General features: G+C 38.7%; 1 protein-coding gene across 1 annotated transcript; it reads right to left on the reverse strand.

Moving 5' to 3' along the window:
• Positions 1-1,605: 1,605 nt before the first annotated feature.
• slc43a1b (solute carrier family 43 member 1b) lies at positions 1,606-14,275 on the reverse strand. The gene is made up of 15 exons (XM_060872949.1): positions 14,092-14,275; positions 12,521-12,677; positions 12,068-12,254; positions 11,464-11,519; positions 11,308-11,384; positions 8,545-8,637; positions 7,008-7,141; positions 6,461-6,612; positions 6,233-6,379; positions 4,287-4,322; positions 4,005-4,137; positions 3,769-3,889; positions 3,586-3,659; positions 2,604-2,727; positions 1,606-2,097 (listed from the first exon to the last, which is right to left on the reverse strand). The coding sequence occupies exons 2-15, from the start codon at positions 12,672-12,674 to the stop codon at positions 1,900-1,902; spliced, it is 1,686 nt and encodes a 561-aa protein (XP_060728932.1). The 5' UTR covers positions 12,675-12,677; positions 14,092-14,275; the 3' UTR covers positions 1,606-1,899.
• Positions 14,276-18,385: the final 4,110 nt, after the last annotated feature.

Genomic DNA, 18,385 nt, shown 5'->3' on the forward strand with positions numbered 1-18,385 from the left:
TGTACAGTAGACTGACTATAGGTCTACAACTCTGACATGAAAATGCTTTCATACACCTGAAGTGCAAAATGAAACTGTACAAGCTCAAAGTGCAGTTAGAAAAAGATTTGGCAGCCATACATTAATATACATTCGCTCACTTGGCTTAGGATTTCATCCCAAGTCACAGTTGAGAAAGGATACAACAGTTGTTTTGGATTAATGTCTTACTCAAGGACCTGGGCATGACAGTGCTGGGGATAAAAACCATGACCTCATGACAAGAAATAGAGGCACTGATTTCCAAACACAAATGCATGCTAAACTACATTTAGTGTAATAAGTGAGTGTACGTATTATCATCTACTCATTCTATAAACTGCAGTAACTGAGAGAACATTATATTAAAACCAGCTCTAAACAGACACATGCAGTACCAACAGACTAAACATTAGATGTAATGGTTTAACTGAGCTCTAACTTTAGGTAGCTTTTGATGAAAGCAGCCAGTCTGTGTAATGTGATGTTTCATTGTAAAGTGCATTAAATTCTTTAGTCAATAATTTAAGTGTAGACTGTAGAAGTTTTTGTAGGCTACATTTGTAGGACAATTTCAGAGACAGTTTCATTAAACGGTTTCTTCATACACTACAGTAAACAACTAAGCACATTCATAACACAGAAGATTTATGTTTAGTGATGTAGAGAGCTGAAAATGACAAAATGACAGCTAAATGTTCAAAAAGTGTCCTCTAAGCACTGTGTGGCTATAAATCCAGCAATAGTGCAGCTTAGCTACTGCACTGCCACAGCTACAACATACAGAGACAGAGTCCGAGTCACGCTCTTCCTCCTCTTATTAAATGCCATTTCTTTTTATGCTTATGTACTTTAGTTTTATGGATTTTTTTCTAAATTTGCTCATTCATAAAACTTAACTTTGTGTTCTGCAAAAGTTTTCATTACATCAATATTCATTCATTCATCTTCTACCGCTTATCTGAACTACCTCGGGCCACGGGGAGCCTGTGCCTATCTCAGGCGTCATTTGGCATCAAGGCAGGATACACCCTGGACGGAGTGCCAACCCCTCGCAGGGCACGCACACGCACGCACGCACACACACGCACACACACTCATTCATTCATTCATTCACTAGGGACAATTTTCCGGTGATGCCAATCAACCTATCATGCTTGTCTTTGGACCGGGGGAGGAAACTGGAGTACCCGTAGGAAACCCCCAGAGGCACGGGGAGAACATGCAAACTCCACACACACAAGGTGGAGGCGGGAATCGAACCCCGACCCTGGAGATGTGAGGCGAACGTGCTAACCACTAAGCCACCGTGCCCCCATTACATCAATATGTGTAACTTAAATAAGCTTTTAAGCATGACAGCATCGACTGTATATAAATTCTGCACAATTATTATGCGATATGAACGTTCCTGTTCACTTTAATGACTCTATTTATGTGTAAAAAAATACTTGTATAGAATACAAGTGTTTTTCCAAAAACAATTATTTTTCCATTAATACAAGATTTTGTGCAACTTCCCCTGAATGGTTTACAAATACCTTCGTTCATATACAGCTTGATAAATGATGTTATTAAAAAAAAACCTTGCTGGTTCAGTCACAAGACCTAAAAGTCCATAAACTGCATAAATGCAATTTACAAATCATGCATTTTTTCTGCAATTGCTCCCTTTTTTAAATTTACAAATTGTGCGATTCTTTTTTTTTTTTTTTTTTTTTTTATAATTGCTCCCTTTTTTAAATCTGAACATATTGCTGAATAGAAATTTCCCTGAATGTCTCATTAAAAATGCCCATGGTGTAAAGTTTTGCATTTATGTTTGTGGCTCAGAAAGGGAGGACTGCGTTGCCGCAAATGAGTTTTCTACATCGTTCCTTCTTAAGCCTCGTCTGTAGCATTCTCATCACTGTAGAGGTTTTCGGGGCCGTTTGCTGAATGGTTAGGAGCAACTGCTGATTGGCCAGCTGCTGCTTGATCTCGTACCTTCTTCTGTTTAATCAGATGTCTGCGATGGTAGAACAGGTATCCTGGCAACAGGAAGCCAACCACTGAGAAAATAAGCAGCCCAAAGTTGATCTGTTGACGGAGAGAATAACAGTAAGCCACAGATCAGACGCAGTAAAGACTCGTGTAGGGCTTGCACAATAATTAAAATGATCATCACAATTTTACTTTGCAGCTAGAACCATAATTATAAATATACAATTATTTTTATTAATATTATAATTAATAAATCAGCTAGCTTAATGAAATAATGAGGAAACATCCTTTCCTTTTACACTGTACATGCTATAATCTAATATTCCTTCACACAGATAGAGCTTCATAAGTAAAACGATCATAAAGTCGGATTCATAGAGTGGCACTTTTAAATCCTAAACACAATTACACACAAATCATCACAGCATACAAACCTAGTTACGCTGTGATAAGATGGAGCACTGGATTTAATGCATCAGTCTTTCATTCAACTAGCTACTTTATCTATGCTCATTATTTCAATCACTTTTTTGTGTGTCCTCATGACTGTACATTAAATAGCATGACGAGTCTTTGGTATTCTGATTGTATGTGTGTCTCACCCAGTACGGGTCTCCATTGAGTGGACCCAACATGTAGACAAACAATGGCTGCTGGAGGAGAGCAAACAGGGCACTCAGTAGAGACTGCAGACCCGTCAGAGTGCCAAAGTGGTTAGATGGGAACCTGACAACCATGACAAGCAAAGTGAACGTTCTCATGCACAATTATTGATATTTCATTATACATTTAAGCACCTTGAACTACATACACAAAGCAGGAATTGTCAAATCTATCACACTGTCCTTGAAAACTGCTTTAAATATTCATTCATTCATTCATCTTCTACCGCTTATCCGAACTACCTCGGGTCACGGGGAGCCTGTGCCTATCTCAGGCGTCATCGGGCATCAAGGCAGGATACACCCTGGACGGAGTGCCAACCCATCGCAGGGCACACACACACACTCATTCATTCACGCACGCAATCACACACTAGGGACAATTCCAGAGTACCAGAGATTGGTTCCAGAGATGCCAATCAACCTACCATGCATGTCTTTGGACCGGGGGAGGAAACCGGAGTACCCGGAGGAAACCCCCGAGGCACGGGGAGAACATGCAAACTCCACACACACAAGGCGGAATCGAACTCCGACCCTGGAGGTGTGAGGCGAACGTGCTAACCACTAAGCCACCGTGCCCCCTGCTTTAAATATAGCACATTTAAATCAGTAGATAACTATAGAGTGTTGTGTAGAACATTTGTTACATATTAAAAAAAATTAACTAAAGCATGGTTGGTAAAACAGATATTCTTAAAGAAATTGTGTACAAGGGCAGATAAAAAATAAATTCATTAATTAATTAAAAAATGTGTTTAAATTGGTAGATACAATAAATAATCTGGTGTTTTGAATGAATAAAAAATATATTAAACTTTCATGAGGTGAAAGTTTTACTTATGCTATTGATCTTAAATACGTGCCATTTTATAGATTTATGGGTGCCAGTAATTCTGAAGCTTCTTATATCATGACTTACACAGCAGCATAGAGTCCTCCACAGCAAGAGTGAACGAAACCTCTTACAACAGTATGAAGAACAAAAGTCACCAACTATAACAGCAAAAAGAGAAATTTTGTATTTACAATGATATTTTTTTTCGATCGATTGATATTCATGCATCAAAGAGAAGACAGGTATGTATGTAAATGTGTGTACGACCTGGAGAGGAAGGTTGTCTATCAGGCATGTGATTCCAAACAACACTAGTAAGATGTTGGTGAAGATAAAAGCTCTGATTGCATTGGTGAGTTTCTGGATCTTCCCGTCTCTCTTGGGTGGCCTGTGGAAAAATATTAATATATTACTATTGATACATGATGGAATTCATTAAAATGAGCCAAGTAGTTGAGCTATTGAAACTAAAGAGTGATGTCTTTTTCACTCTCTACAGCCACCTTTTCTCTCCATCCACCGAGCTACTGTCCTCTTCACACTCTTTCATCTTCCAGTCCATGATGTAGCCAATAAGAGGAGAGGTCAGGAGACACAGCAGCTGCATAGTGCCGAAGACAGATGAGTAGAGGCTGACTGAGGAAAAAATACACAAAACATCAGATATGATGCACTACAACAGCCTTGAAATGAAAATGTCATCTGGTTCTATGGCATAGTAAATGCATCCACGTAAAAATGTCTGAGAAAAAAATGATTACTATATAATTGAATAGATTTATTACCTTGTTCTTCTGCCTTTTTCATCAAGTCTTCAGGAGCTGGAGCAAGAGAGAAATATAGTTAAGCTTGTAAACACATATACAGCAACAAATGCTGTCTGTTTTGCTGGAAATATTTAGTCTTTGAGCCTCAGTGACGTCACAACCTTTCATGTCTTGTAGTATGTATGAGGCTGTGCTCTCACTGGACTGGAACACTTTTTACTGTAGTTCCTAGTGGTGTTTTGTTCAGAAACAAATCTTTTAAGTGAACAAATTGTTGTCGTTGTCTATGTACTGACTTAGATATTTCACTTAAGTCCCGCTAGTGCAAAACACCTTACAGCTTTGACAGCTATTCAGGAGCATATCATTATTTGGATATATAGAATGAATACACTCCATACTTTGAGTCTGAATGAGAGTGGTAACCTACTAATGTTAAATGAACTGGTACTTTGCAGTCCATGAACAAAATGAATGAGTAATTGTTATAGATGTGAAACAACTGAGCTAGGTGAACAAATGAGGATCTGCTAGCTCACTGATGTTGGCTCAGCTGATAAATACATTTTGTTCAAGGTTTATTTTGTTGTGTTGTTTATAGACTAATACGCTACATAACTGAGTAAAATGGACTTGATTGATTTTTTTATTATACACATATGTAATAATTTTTTTTTAAATTACATTCATATCCTCATTCATGACCATTCTCACAAAACTAGCCTGCAGTGATTAAAATGTCTTACCTTCACCAGACCTTCACTTTGTAGACTGCACATGCCAATATTGATAAATTGTAATATTAAAACTTTACTGTTGAAACCTTGGCGTTTTTAAATAAATATTCATTCGTTCATTCATCTTCTACTGCTTATCCGAACTACCTCGGGTCACGGGGAGCCTGTGCCTATCTCAGGTGTCATTGGGCATCAAGGCAGGATACACCCTGGACGGAGTGCCAACCCATCACAGGGCACACACACACTCATTCACTCACGCAATCACACACTAGGGACAATTTTCCAGAGATGCCAATCAACCTACCATGCATGTCTTTGGACCAGGGGAGGAAACTGGAGTACCTGGAGGAAACCCCCGAGGCACGGGGAGAACATGCAAACTCCACACACACAAGGTGGAGGCGGGAATCGAACCCCGAACCTGGAGGTGTGAGGCGAACGTGCGAACCACTAAGCCACCGTGCCCACCTTAAATAAATATATTGAGTAAAAAAAAAAAAAAATATATATATATATATATATATATATATATATATATATATATAAATAACTTTCTCATAATATCTAAAAAGTCACACTGGTGCCACGTATTTGTGTAATGATGTAAGTTACAGAAAGGGCCACTGAACCGAATCAGTAAACGAATCATTTTAGACAGAATCTAAATTCACTGCTATCCAGTGCTTTTTGTCCTGCAAAATTATTGACACCCCACAGAATACTTTACATAAGCTTTTACTTTTCGTATGTCCCATGGAAATGTTTTATGGTTTTAACCCTCCTAACTGTTTCCTAGGGTATACATATGGGATAAAACATGCAAAACTCTGTCATCCATTAATGTCACATGTATCTCTCATTTCTCTTCTCTGTTTGTTGTAAAATGTTTATGTCATTGTGTAAGTAAGTTAGTTCATGTTAGTTCATTAAAAAATCCACTACTATGTAAAATAGCCAAATAATTTTCAACACAACAGAGCAAATGGCTGTTGATCAGCACAAACCAAGTAACTGATATGAAAATACAATTATACACAATTAGGGCCATGTCAGCAAAGCATCTTCACTTGTAAAGAAAAAAAAGTTAGATATTTGACAGGAAATGGACTCATAAGCACACTGTCTACCTACAGAGTGAGGATGGTGAAGGAGGTAAAAAAGGGAATAATTATTTCATTTAATAAATTTGTCACATAATGTAATAGGACTCTATAAGATGCTCACCTTTGGGGTCACCGTATGTAACCAGGAACTCCAGCATCTTATTCATGGCTCCCATATAAAATATGATACGGAGCTGGGTCATCGGCATGGTGATCAAGCTCCACAAGAAGATGGCAGAAAACACAGAGCGGCGAAATGGCTGGGAACCTAAAAGCACATAGATACCTTGTGTTAAAAGATTTGTAAGCACACATATAAGCACTGCATGTATGCATGTGTAACTCTCACCCTGGCTCTCTTCAGCTGTTCCGTTATTTTGTTTATACTCATCCAAAACCTGTTTTTTAGTCATTCCCTGCCCTACAGTGGTTATATGACTGTAGCAGCGATCTCCCGTCACCTTATGATCCATTGCTACACCACTCAGCTTTACTTTTTTACTGAATGAGGGAAACAAAAAGGATGAAATGAAGCAAAGGAGCACTGGAGAGATTAATTTTCTCTTCTTTATCATTAAATTTCAAACTTACAACAAACGTACAAAATTTTCTTTTTTATAATTGTAACTTGACTCAAATTTAGAACCTTTAAGGCTTCTTCAGTAAGAGAACCCCTATTGTTTTATGTAGAACTGTATAACACAATGTTTCCCTAACAGAAAGGGACCCCAGTAGAATCCACTGAGTTTAAGACCACTTGAGTTTGTAAAAACATATAAAATATCCTTTTTCTAACAAAGAGGTGTGTCGTCATTTTGCTTTCTCTGTTTTTGTGTCAGTGTTTACAAAGAGATACATAAAATTGTTTACGTTAAAGATTTGTATAGAATACTGACATGTAGCTGATCGCCTCAGGTGCAGGAAAAGGCTCCACAGGCCAATTAAGTAAGCAGTTGATGAAGACGAGGAACGCCAAGCCTGACCACACCCAGAAGATCAAGCGGAATGAAACCCCTAGATCATAGATTAGCTAAAGAAAGGAACCAAACATCAGCATTAAAAAAGTGCCTGAGTGGGACTGTCAAAGCTTAACTTCCTGCACCAGTGCTGTGACTACACACTTCAAAACCACACTGTTTGTGTACAGTTGACGAGAGCTAAATTCAGTTCCAAGCCTAGACCTAACATTTATGTCTGCAATAAGATGTCCAGCTGCCAGAGGGCAACATCACCTGAATATTCATTCATTCATGCATTCATCTTCTACCGCTTATCCGAACTACCTCGGGTCACGGGGAGCCTGTGCCTTTCTCAGGCGTCATAGGGCATCAGGGCAGGATACACCCTGGACGGAGTTCCATTCCAACCCATCGCAGGGCACACACACACACTCATTCACTCACGCAATCACACACTAGGGACAATTTTCCAGAGATGCCAATCAACCTACCATGCATGTCTTTGGACCGGGGGAAGAAACCGGAGTACCCGTAGGAAACCCTCGAGGCACTGGGAGAACATGCAAACTCCACACACACAAGGTGGAGGCAGGAATCGAACCCCCAACCCTGGAGGTGTGAGGCGAACGTGCTAACCACTAAGCCACCGTGCCCCCCCACCTGAATATTGACTTTTACTATACACTTCATTGACTTGCAGTGGTAACCTTGAAGTGCTTCAGACTTGATGTTATATATAATTTAAGTTCACTCTCAACAAAACAGATTACAGTATGATGCACTCTTAAATCAAGGCTGAAATAATCACTGATTAATTACATGAACTTGATTCTGTTGGCTAAATTTTTAAAAAGCATTGCAATAAAACTTTGCATGTGCATCGCAAGTAATTTGACAGCTGGTGTTTAGACCGTTTACAAAAGTAATCTATTAGGGTTATGTATTATTCACATTGGAAAGGGGCCGCAAGATTAACTTTCACTGTTTGAAGCAAACATACTCCGAGTAGCAAATAAACACTTTCAGGAAATTTCCTTGTCATCTGTGTACTGAACCTTGTCTATTTTCCCTCGCTCTTTGGATTGTGAATTGGATTTTTCTGCCTGCTTTGTAAATAAACTCCTCCACATGGACCCACAACACTCTTTTCAGTCTGTTGTGTTATATTAATCTAGTACTATGCTACCAACAATAAAAATAACAGGGTTCAGAGGAGGCCCAGAAAATATTTCACACTAAGTTCTTCCTTCTGTATTCAAAGCTTTTCTCTAGATTTCTGTCCACACTTCATTTGGCAGGCAAGGAAATAATGGGTAAGTACTTTGGTTAATTCTGTTAACCAACTGCAAAATGTTTACTTGCAAAAGATGGACTTAATTAAGTTGCAGTGCCTTTATTATGTTTGATTAACTTTTAATAAATTTTGTCCATTGTAGAAGTCTGACATTGTGTAGGATTGGGCTTTGTGTCCTACCTTGACTCCTGGGAAGGTAACCGCAGAGGAAGCATAGGAGCCAATCATGAGCGAAAGAATGGTGGACCGGACATTTCCAAACATGTTAGGGAGCTGCGGAAACATTAATTTACTTTAGTTCATCTGGTTCATGGTTTACAAGTGAGCCATACAAGTGAGCAGTTGGGCGTTAAAGGAATTCTCAACTCAATCTACCACATATGGACCACATTGTGTGTGTTACCATAAACAATCAATTCAACTTGTTTCAAAACAATTTTAATTTACGTTTATCAAAAGCTCACTTATAATGGAAGTCTAAGGCAATGGAGTGATTCTTGTAAGAGATATAACTGTTTTTTTCTTGTGGCAGGACATGTATCTAAACATTACTAATATAAACCAATATAAAATTCAAAAATGTTTCAGAAATTACATTTAGCTTAATTCTTTGGAGGAACACTCCATGGTGGCACAGCTCTTCCTTAGAGATCCAAGGTCCCAAGTTACCACTGGATTGATAAATTTAAATTGTGTGATTGCACTGACATTCAATCCAGAGTGTATTCAGACCTCACACCCAGTGTTCACAGGATGGGTCATCCAGACCAAATACTGTAGCACTGCATGCATTCAGTATTCACATTATATTCAGAATAAAGTGGTTTCTTAAGATGAATGAATGAATGAATGAATGAATGAATGAATGAATGAATGAATTGCAACAGTATTTGGTTATTTTGATTTGATGGAGTTCAACATCTGCTATAATTCCCATTAGGCAATGAATGAATGTGTGTCTATATGTGTATAAGGTGCCCTCTGATAAGCTGCAGTTCCAGCCAGAGTGTATTTCTATCTCCTGCCTTCTGTTCCCAGGACAGACTCAAAACTTACCACACCCCTATTCAGGATGAAGTGTTTACTAAAAACGAATGAATGAATAAGCTTTCCATTCTTATGTCAGTACAGGGAAACATTGAAATTCTTCTTTGCTGTGTTTACAACTTCACTACAAATTCAGTGAATAAAAAAGCTGTTAGAAAAATGCTGGAGTATTTCTTTAAGCTCCTTGTTTAAGCTTAACTACTGACCTGTTTTCTGTTTTTTTTTTCTGATTTGATTTTACACTCAGACATTTTAGAGTTAGGTTAAAGTTTAAAAGGAAGCAAAGAACATCCTTAGGTTTAAAACTTAGTATAGACTATGAACTCATTAAACTCTAAGCCACGATGAACAGCATGTGTCACACAACAAACCTCTATAGTATTTAGAAACATTTATAGTTTAAACTGGAAAATACAGTATTATAAAAGACAATATGCAAATTGTTACAAATTTAATTTTACAAATCTATTTTGCTAGTCATGCTAGAAATGCACAAAACAAGGGTGAGATTGTTTCCTCTCTGAAAAGCCTCTACATTTGTGATTCTTTATTCCATTTAAATCTTCCTTCTTCTTTCATTTTCAATAGATTTTTTATATGTGTCAGATAAATATAGATGAGCACGTGAACACCCCTGTTGAAATTCTTTTCCCTTACATGACTCTGATTCATCCAACTTGGAACATGGACCTGTCAGGCATCTGTTTGTCTCTCTAACTCTCTTTCTCTTTTAACCCACACTTTTCTTTCCATACTCTATTTTGGCATCTCCATATCTCTCTCTGGGGTATTTATATTCATTTTGACCATGAAAGTGAATTGCACACGTCTGGTATGGAAGCAGGATAACTATAAACATTATCCATTATATGCAAGAGTAAGAACGGACGTACGTAGTCTCTGTGTTCTCTTAACCAATATAGTGTATGTTCACCTATTAATTATTAATCTTTTTCACTATGCCCAATAATCTTCAAAACAGTGTTATCAATATTAACAGAGAAATGGAAGGAATGAGATCATATGATGGGAAAAGAAGTGGAAAAGTTGAAGGAAGAGAAAGGGATAGGACAATGTAACTGAAAGTTGGAGAGAAAGAGAGAGAACGAGAGTGAGTGAGTGAGAGAGAGAGAGAGAGCGAGAGAGAGAGAGAGAGAGAGAGAGAGAGAGAGAGAGAGTGTTTGTCCTTACAGTTTGGGGGAACATGGAACATGGGCATGGCAGTGGTGAGGGCGTGAGCACAGTCCTGCCATCTGATTGGCCATAAATGACATGACAAAATGTAGGGCCTTGAAGTGTAACAACATGTGCGTCTACAGGGCGTCAAACCGAAATACACACCCGCACATGCACACGAATGCTTGCTCTTGCATAAGTCAACTTAGCCTGCACGTTCACAAAATAAAATCAATTCCCACAAGGTAACAGCAATGTGGATGTTCCGAAATTTACTGGCATGGCAACAACTAGCACACATTTTACAAAATACACAATGATGTTCTGCTCTCTTCATTCTAGAAGAATAAGAACCAGTGTAGCTATTCTTATGACTGAATGATTGTATTACTAAACATTTAATTGTGGCAGATTTGAATCCCTTTTAAATCAGTTCTAGCAATAAAATGTATTGCAGTTAGTTAAGACCTGCTATGCACTGATCAACAAATATGTGCTTGAGGAGTCTATGGAAAACCATATTAAATTTCAGCTTATTTTGTTACTAATCTTAAAGCATATTATTCAGTAACTACAATTAAACCAGCAGTTATGAGATTGATAATGATTACTGGCAGATCCAGAGACGTTATAGGACTAATGATTATTGTAGTGTGCTTTATTACTTATTAATCTTATGTTTGTGTGAATGTGTGAGCATGTGTGTTTGTATGGTCCTACCGTTAATGAAGTAAAGGTCAGACATATTCCTCCAAAGCCATTAAAGGAGACAGCAATAAAGATGAGAGGTGATAATACTGAGATGTAAGAGATGAAAAGGTGATTAACATCACATTGTATAAGAATTTGCATATATAAACATTGCAACATACTCACTTAAAGGATCATACGCTGCCACAGCAATCAACATCACCGAGAAGGCAAAACAGAAACTAGGAGCAAATAGAAAGTGAAAATGGTTACTCTTGTGTGGTGATTGAAATTCATAAGAAATCTGCAGAAAATAAATTGTACACATCTCATCAACATATCCCATAAAAACAGCCAAAGAATTTCAAACTGTATCAGGATGTTCCACAGACTGAGGTAGCTTACTGTACTTGCTTATGTGGTCTCTAATACTGTATGACTATAATGGTACAAACTGGGTACAAACAATAGAAGGAAATCTGTCATTTTTAATTTCCGTTACGTTGACACCAACTTTTCTCACTGTCAGTGTAGTTCTTTTTGCTCAATATTACACAATCCTTCGTGCATTTTTTCAATATTCGCCATAGAAAACTAATGTATGTAAAATTTTAGGATATGAAATTGAATGTCTATTTTTTATAAGTCCAATGAAATTAATCTGGCCTGTCAAAATTAATAGATTTTATACAAGTTGGATCTGGATGGTGATGTTATTTAACTAGCATGGTAAACTGACTTCATATGATCACATTCTATGAAAGTAGTTAATACTGTATAAGTCTTCTACCTGCCTAGAAGTCGCAGGGGGCGTGGCCCATACTTGTCCATCAGGATTCCCAGTGGCAGAGTGGCTGCGCTGATGATGAACGAGCCGATCGTAAAGCCAAGATTTAGGATCTCTTCTTGCTCAACACAGCTCAGCCACACATTGCTCCCCTCCAAACTTCCATTAACATGATGCTTGGTCTCATTTTCTATGAGATCAAAAAGAGGGCATTATTAGAAATTCTATAGTGAAATCTGTCTCTCAAATTTGGGCTTACGTAAAAAAACTTACTATCTTTAAGTTAGTAACCCATTGAAAGTTTTGAATAGTCTGGTCTTGTCCCTGTTCTTAACATCTATTACTTATCAAGTGCCATAACAGTATAGACATCAGAAAGGAGTGGTTTTGTGTATATGTGCTAAAATTCCACATGGCTTCATATGCAAACAAGTGATCGTTTTTGAGATAGTATACCTATGCACAAATGTGAGTAGAAACCCTCAGACTTGAGCATGATTAGTAGTGAGCCCCAGCCCAGCAACACAGCAGAGAATAGCAGATTCTCAATTATAGCCGTCAAGGCCATCCACCAGCGCCTTCTGTAGGCTTGTGAGAGAGACGGTGCCATCTCCTGAAATATAAAGAACATCAGACAAGGGTCATCAAATGCATTACAAGTGAGAAATTCAAATACTTAACAATCAGTTTCAGTATTCCATGAGTATATTTTTTAAATATATTTATTTGGAAATCAATGATTTACATTTACAGCATTTGGCAGACGCCCTTATCCAGAGCAACGTACATAAGTGCTTAAATCTCTAACATTGGATACATTAATGCTGGCTCACTAAGTTACATACTTAATGTATGATTATACAATGATACAATGTTGATGTTGGAACAAATAAAACTGACATATCTGATATACTGTACAACTTTATTAAATTGTATAAAGGTATTACAATGCTTGTTGAAATTGAGATTGAGAGAACCTTAATGCCATTAAATAATGTTTTATTCTTGTAATTTCAGAAAAGTATCTCAGTCTTTTTCTACAAAAAAAATAAAATAATATAAAGTAGTGTATAATATAAAGTAGTCTATAACTGACATTATTATGTGGCATTACTATAATATACTCTGGTGTAAATTTTACAGTTAAGGACAAAGTGCCAGTTTACAAATACATTAATAGTATGTCTAATTTGGCCTCACCACTTCTGGAAAATGGAATGCTTTTGGTCACTTTCTCTGGCAAAATAAGTCCACAATATATTCAAAACACATTAATTTATAATTCTTTTAGAAATCTGGTGTGTGCAAACATTAAAATATAATCAATGATCGTGAATCTGTGGGATGTGTTGGACCAATGGATGCCCAAATTTGTAACATACTGGACCTAAAGGAGCTGCTGGAAATGTTTTGTGCCAGATACCACAGTGCGCCTTTAGAGGTCTTGTGGAGTTCATGAATTGATGGGTCAGAGCTGCCTCACACCTCATACCATTAATCATGGTATTCATGTCATGGCTGATCGGTGTATGTTTACAGTCTGGTGAGTCACTCAGCTCGGACGCATATACTTCTAATAGCAAATTGCGATGCAGTGTGTGTGATCACACCAGACAGACTATCCAATGCTCCCCACGTGCCTCAATGAGCTTTGCGCGCGCGTCCCTGGTTTACTGCTTGTCCTTCTAATATAACCTATATTAGATAGGTTTATATTAGAGTCAAAATGTGCAACTACACCGAGATCTCACACCACTTTCGAATTCCAGGGATTTGGGGGTCTCGAAAACAGTTTAAAAGGTATAAGCAATAGCTGTATTTCGTTGTAATGTCTAAGTCGGTAAAATATATGACCTCTAACCAATGGATGTAGTGTGTAGTTTATATAATAAATAATAATAATCAATAATAATAATTATAAAAAGAAAGCATAATAATAATCTAATCCTAGCCTTAAATTTTTTAATATCCCATTTCTGTTTCCGCACAAAACGCACAACAGACAGGTCGCATGTGTATAAACTTACCTATCACTTATAGACCGTGTATAGATCTAAGGGAACGTCACAGTAATTCCAGTTGAAATGTAAAACCAAACTGAATTAAAAAAAAGAACGTTTAAAAGGTGTACTTTTTGCCTTATTCTATTTGCCCGGCGTTATTTCTTCTGCACAACTACACGTGTCAATCCATGAGACGCCTTGCTCTCACTCACACTACACTCCACTTGTGCGCGCTATAAAAGGCAAAATCCGTCACCAGTGTCTCTCTCTTCCCCCCCCCCCCCCTCACACACACACACACACACACACACACACACACACACACACACACACTCACATACACTCACACACACACACACAACCTTCCTGTTTAAACTTAGCAACTCTGGGTGGCACGCAATAATTTTGTCGCTTCTCCAGCTGATGCTGCAAAACCATACAAATGCCTTCTATCTCCAGGTCTTTTTACTCGTTTACACCTTCGTGGTCTTAAGCCCTATTCGGACGGGACTAGTTTTCCAAACGACGTTTGAGTTAGAATTTTTTTCAGCCAACGTCTGTCATTTCATGTATGGATTCGGACGGGACTAACATCTCTGTGTTTATTACGGAGGTAGAAGTGTCTGTGTTTTACATGTGGGCGTTGCACAAGACTACATGTCCAGGATGCGTGGATTGCGTATGGTCATATTTTTATATAGAACTTCTTATAAACCCACTGGAATAAATACGTTTTTATATAATTTTCACGTTATGTATGTAACCCAGATAAAGTTATGGGTGTTTGTTTTTGATTTATGCCTTTATGCTAAAGACATTGTTTGAATTCCATATAAATAGTTTTACAAATTAATGTTATGAAAGTTATTTCATTGGCCAGAAATGAGGTGATGTAACGAGGTCACGTGACTTCTGTATATGTTAACCGTAATTAAAAAGAATTAATTATTTGTTAGATGTTTTTTGTTTAGGTAATATAAATATGCTGGGAAAAATTATTTAAAAAGAACTTGTATTTTGTTTAAGTTTTATTAAGTTTATGTGTCACTTGATAAAGGAGGCATGCTGGGTGCGCGCGTGCAGGAGGAGGAGGGGAGAGAAAAAAAAGGAGGGAGAGTGAGACAACGGAGCTGTTGAACTAAAAAGTACAACCTGTTCTTTGAGTAGTGTAACGAAGCTAATTAGGTGTTCAACCCGAACCCTGTGTAGCGATAGTTATGTTGGCTTTGTTTTCCTATTTAAGCTTAGACAAAAATTTATCAAGAGTAACTCCTCCTAGGGCTTTCCAAGCCACATACACCAAATTCGGATATGTTGTAGACCCTGGTCTGAAGTTTGTTGCTATTACTTTTCTACGCGATCCGAGTACCGGTACTTCTGGTACTGGGTCTCAAATTGGCCTTTCCCCCCATAGACTCCCATTATAAACTTTGGAGGTTTATAACTTGGCAAACTTTGGAACTATCTACATCAAACTCGGCCAGCTCCTTTAAAGTGATACTCTGAACAAACTTTTAAATCGGTGTACCGACTGGCCTTTCGGTTGTCCCGCGGCCCAGCCCCAATATATGCAAAATCAAAAAACTTTTTACAACTTGGACATGTGACATATCAAAACACTCAGAACAATGAGGGGAACTTCCTCACGGGTATTCTGATGACACCACATGCTTGTCTCCACTTGCCTCCAAATGTTTTCTAGGACTACGTGTGGTGAAGGAGTATCCCGTGAAGCATCCAAGCTCTGTTTGTGTTCTCCAGCGACCTTTTTCTTTCTGACGCGAGCCAGGTGGGCAAACAATCTTCATCAAGGTACCATTTTTCCGTTTGTTGCCCTCGTGGTGAAGTGGCCATTTTGTTTGGTTTCTACAAACCCCAGCTACGTACAGGCCTGCAACTGGTAGACTGCGTAAAGTGTTCATTTACTTTTGCCGGCTTTTATTATTTATTTTGGCCAAGTTTGAGTAATAAGTTGTATATTTTACTGATATTTTCATTTAAACTTGAACTTGATTTTGAACGTGATCTGCACAATATTTTATTTGACCTCCCATTTAGTAAACTGTTCATATTGTTTAAATTGTGTTGTCTATATTTACAAGACTGAAGTGTGTTTCATATTTCTTGGTACCTGGTAGTCTAACACATTTAATTATAAATAGAACCCATCTCAAAGTAAAGATAAGACAAATTGATTAGGTTTAAGATTGTTAGAAATTAGTTAAAAGAGCTCAGGTTAGGCACCCCATTATAGCTGGTAACGCTAGGGGCACTACATAAATTGGAGGCACCGCTGGGATTATTGAGTGGGTTTTTAATAACTAAAGTTGCAGGTAGTGATAAGTTACCACATGGAAAGCCGAGCAGAGCTAGCATTAGAGCTTAAAGGGTGGTGCCGTGGTGAAGCTTTAGATGAAACTCATGCACTTATGGTTATCATCTCAGATGACGTGAGTGTAAGTGATGTTGAAGATACTCTTCAGAAGGTGAAGAGTTGGGGCCGTGTTCGTGTCAGAGGCCGGACTTTTAGCCTGCAGCACAATAATTATATGGTCTTGTGTGAATGTAAAGAAACTGTAGGAGGAGAGAGTGTTCCTTCCGAAATCTTTCCTGATACTGGTGGTGAACCATGGCCTATCATTAGAGCAGATGAATGCCCACAAATGGAGGTGCCAGGGTTTAATCAAAAGTTAGCAGGACTACTGCAGGCTGAAGGTAAAACCTTGGAGGATCTTCGCAGTTTCTTTCCAGGAGAAGAGCCTGCCTCTAACCCAACTGAGGCAATACTGCGAGCTGTGTCAGATCTTTTGGATAAAACCTCTAAGCCTTCCAGTGAACATGTTAGCTATCGCCGCCTACGATTTTTCTCTGGAATGTTGCCCACTCCAGCAGGGGAAGAACAGTTTGGTCACTGGCTGGAGCAGGCGCGTGTCATGGTGGAGGAATGTGACTGCTCCTTCAAAGAGAAAAACAGAGACTGATGGAAAGACTTAGAGGCCCAGCACTCTTCACACTAGAGAAATCTCCCCTGACTACCCTTAGCGAAAACAGTTCTGACAGTGAAGTATTAGCATTGAAAAAACAGATGAAGCGCCTACAACAGAAATTTACACAGAATGTTGTTGAACCGCAAGCTGCAGTTTCAGCCATAAATTCTTCAAAACCAATTCTCCAAGAAAACCATTCAGGGGCTCAGATCAACACTTCTGTTATCGATGTGGCGAAAACGGTCATTTTGCTGCGAAGTGTCAAAACCCTGAAGATCAGTCAAAAGTCATTAAAAAGCTCATTCAAGCTTTGAAAATGGCAAAGAACAGCCACCAGCCAGGTGACACCACCGCTAGTGGTTTGAATTGCACAGTGAAGAACAACACTATTGAAAAGCCAGTGGGTACAGGAGTTCCTGATGGACTGGTTGGCCCACCTAGCATAGTGCCATTGAGAAGAAATGGAAAGCCCTGTACTGCGTTGCTGGACAGTGGCTCACAGGTGACAATAATTTTCGAGCATTGGTGTGAAAAATACTTGTCAGATACACCAATACAGCCTGTTTCTGGTTTGTCACTTTGGGGTTTGAGTGAATCTAGTACAAGCTACCCTTACCATGGCTATGTAGTGGTAGACTTGGAATATCCAGCGGAGGTGCTTGGGACCAGCCAGGTCGTAACACTTCTTGCTCTCATATGTCCCAGTTCTAGAGCCGAAGACCAAACACCAGTTATCGTGGGTACAAATGCTAGTCACGTCAGACGGCTAGTGAAACAATGTAGGGAGAATGGTATTGATGTGGCCCAAACCCTTGGCATTTCTGTTAATGAACCTGCACACAATGAGTTTAATGCTTCTGTCCAAGGAGATGAAGAGGTTGGTCAGGTCAGATGGCAAGGTGCAGGCCTGTTGATTTTACAGCCAGGAGATGCAACACATGCAGTGTGCAAGGTTGAGTTAAAGAATCATGTGGAGCATGAGATCCTGATGATTGACTCATCCCCAAACGCTGATCTTCCTGCAGGTGTATTTCTTCACCCTATGGTTGTGCCCAGTGGAGCATTGGATATCAATAGTTTCAGAGTACTGGCCAAGAATGAATGTTTGAAAGAGACCGCTATACCTGTCGGAGCACTGATAGGATGTATTTATCATGCTGATGCAGTCACTACTATTCCTCCTCGAGAGACAGTTTCATCTGAGTTTGATGTAAATTTGTTGAACTTTGGCGACTCTCCAATCTCAGAACAATGGAAAAATAGACTGCGTAGAAAACTGGCCCAGAAGTCTCATGTCTTCTCTATGCATGAGTGGGATGTGGGATTAGCTA

Source organism: Tachysurus vachellii, chromosome 6, assembly GCF_030014155.1.
Source record: "Tachysurus vachellii isolate PV-2020 chromosome 6, HZAU_Pvac_v1, whole genome shotgun sequence".
Taxonomy (NCBI): Eukaryota; Metazoa; Chordata; class Actinopteri; order Siluriformes; family Bagridae; genus Tachysurus; species Tachysurus vachellii.

What these genes read in the sequence shown, in the direction of transcription:
- slc43a1b (XM_060872949.1), bottom strand. Translation starts at nt 12,674, where the DNA reads ATGGCACCGTCTCTCTCACAAGCCTACAGAAGGCGCTGGTGGATGGCC. An exon ending in AACAGCTGAAGAGAGCCAGG is followed by an intron (nt 6,380 to 6,460) that starts GTGAGAGTTACA and finishes ATGTGCTTTTAG; the next exon opens with GTTCCCAGCCATTTCGCCGC. An exon ending in GAAAAAGGCAGAAGAACAAG is followed by an intron (nt 4,138 to 4,286) that starts GTAATAAATCTA and finishes TTTTTTCCTCAG; the next exon opens with TCAGCCTCTACTCATCTGTC.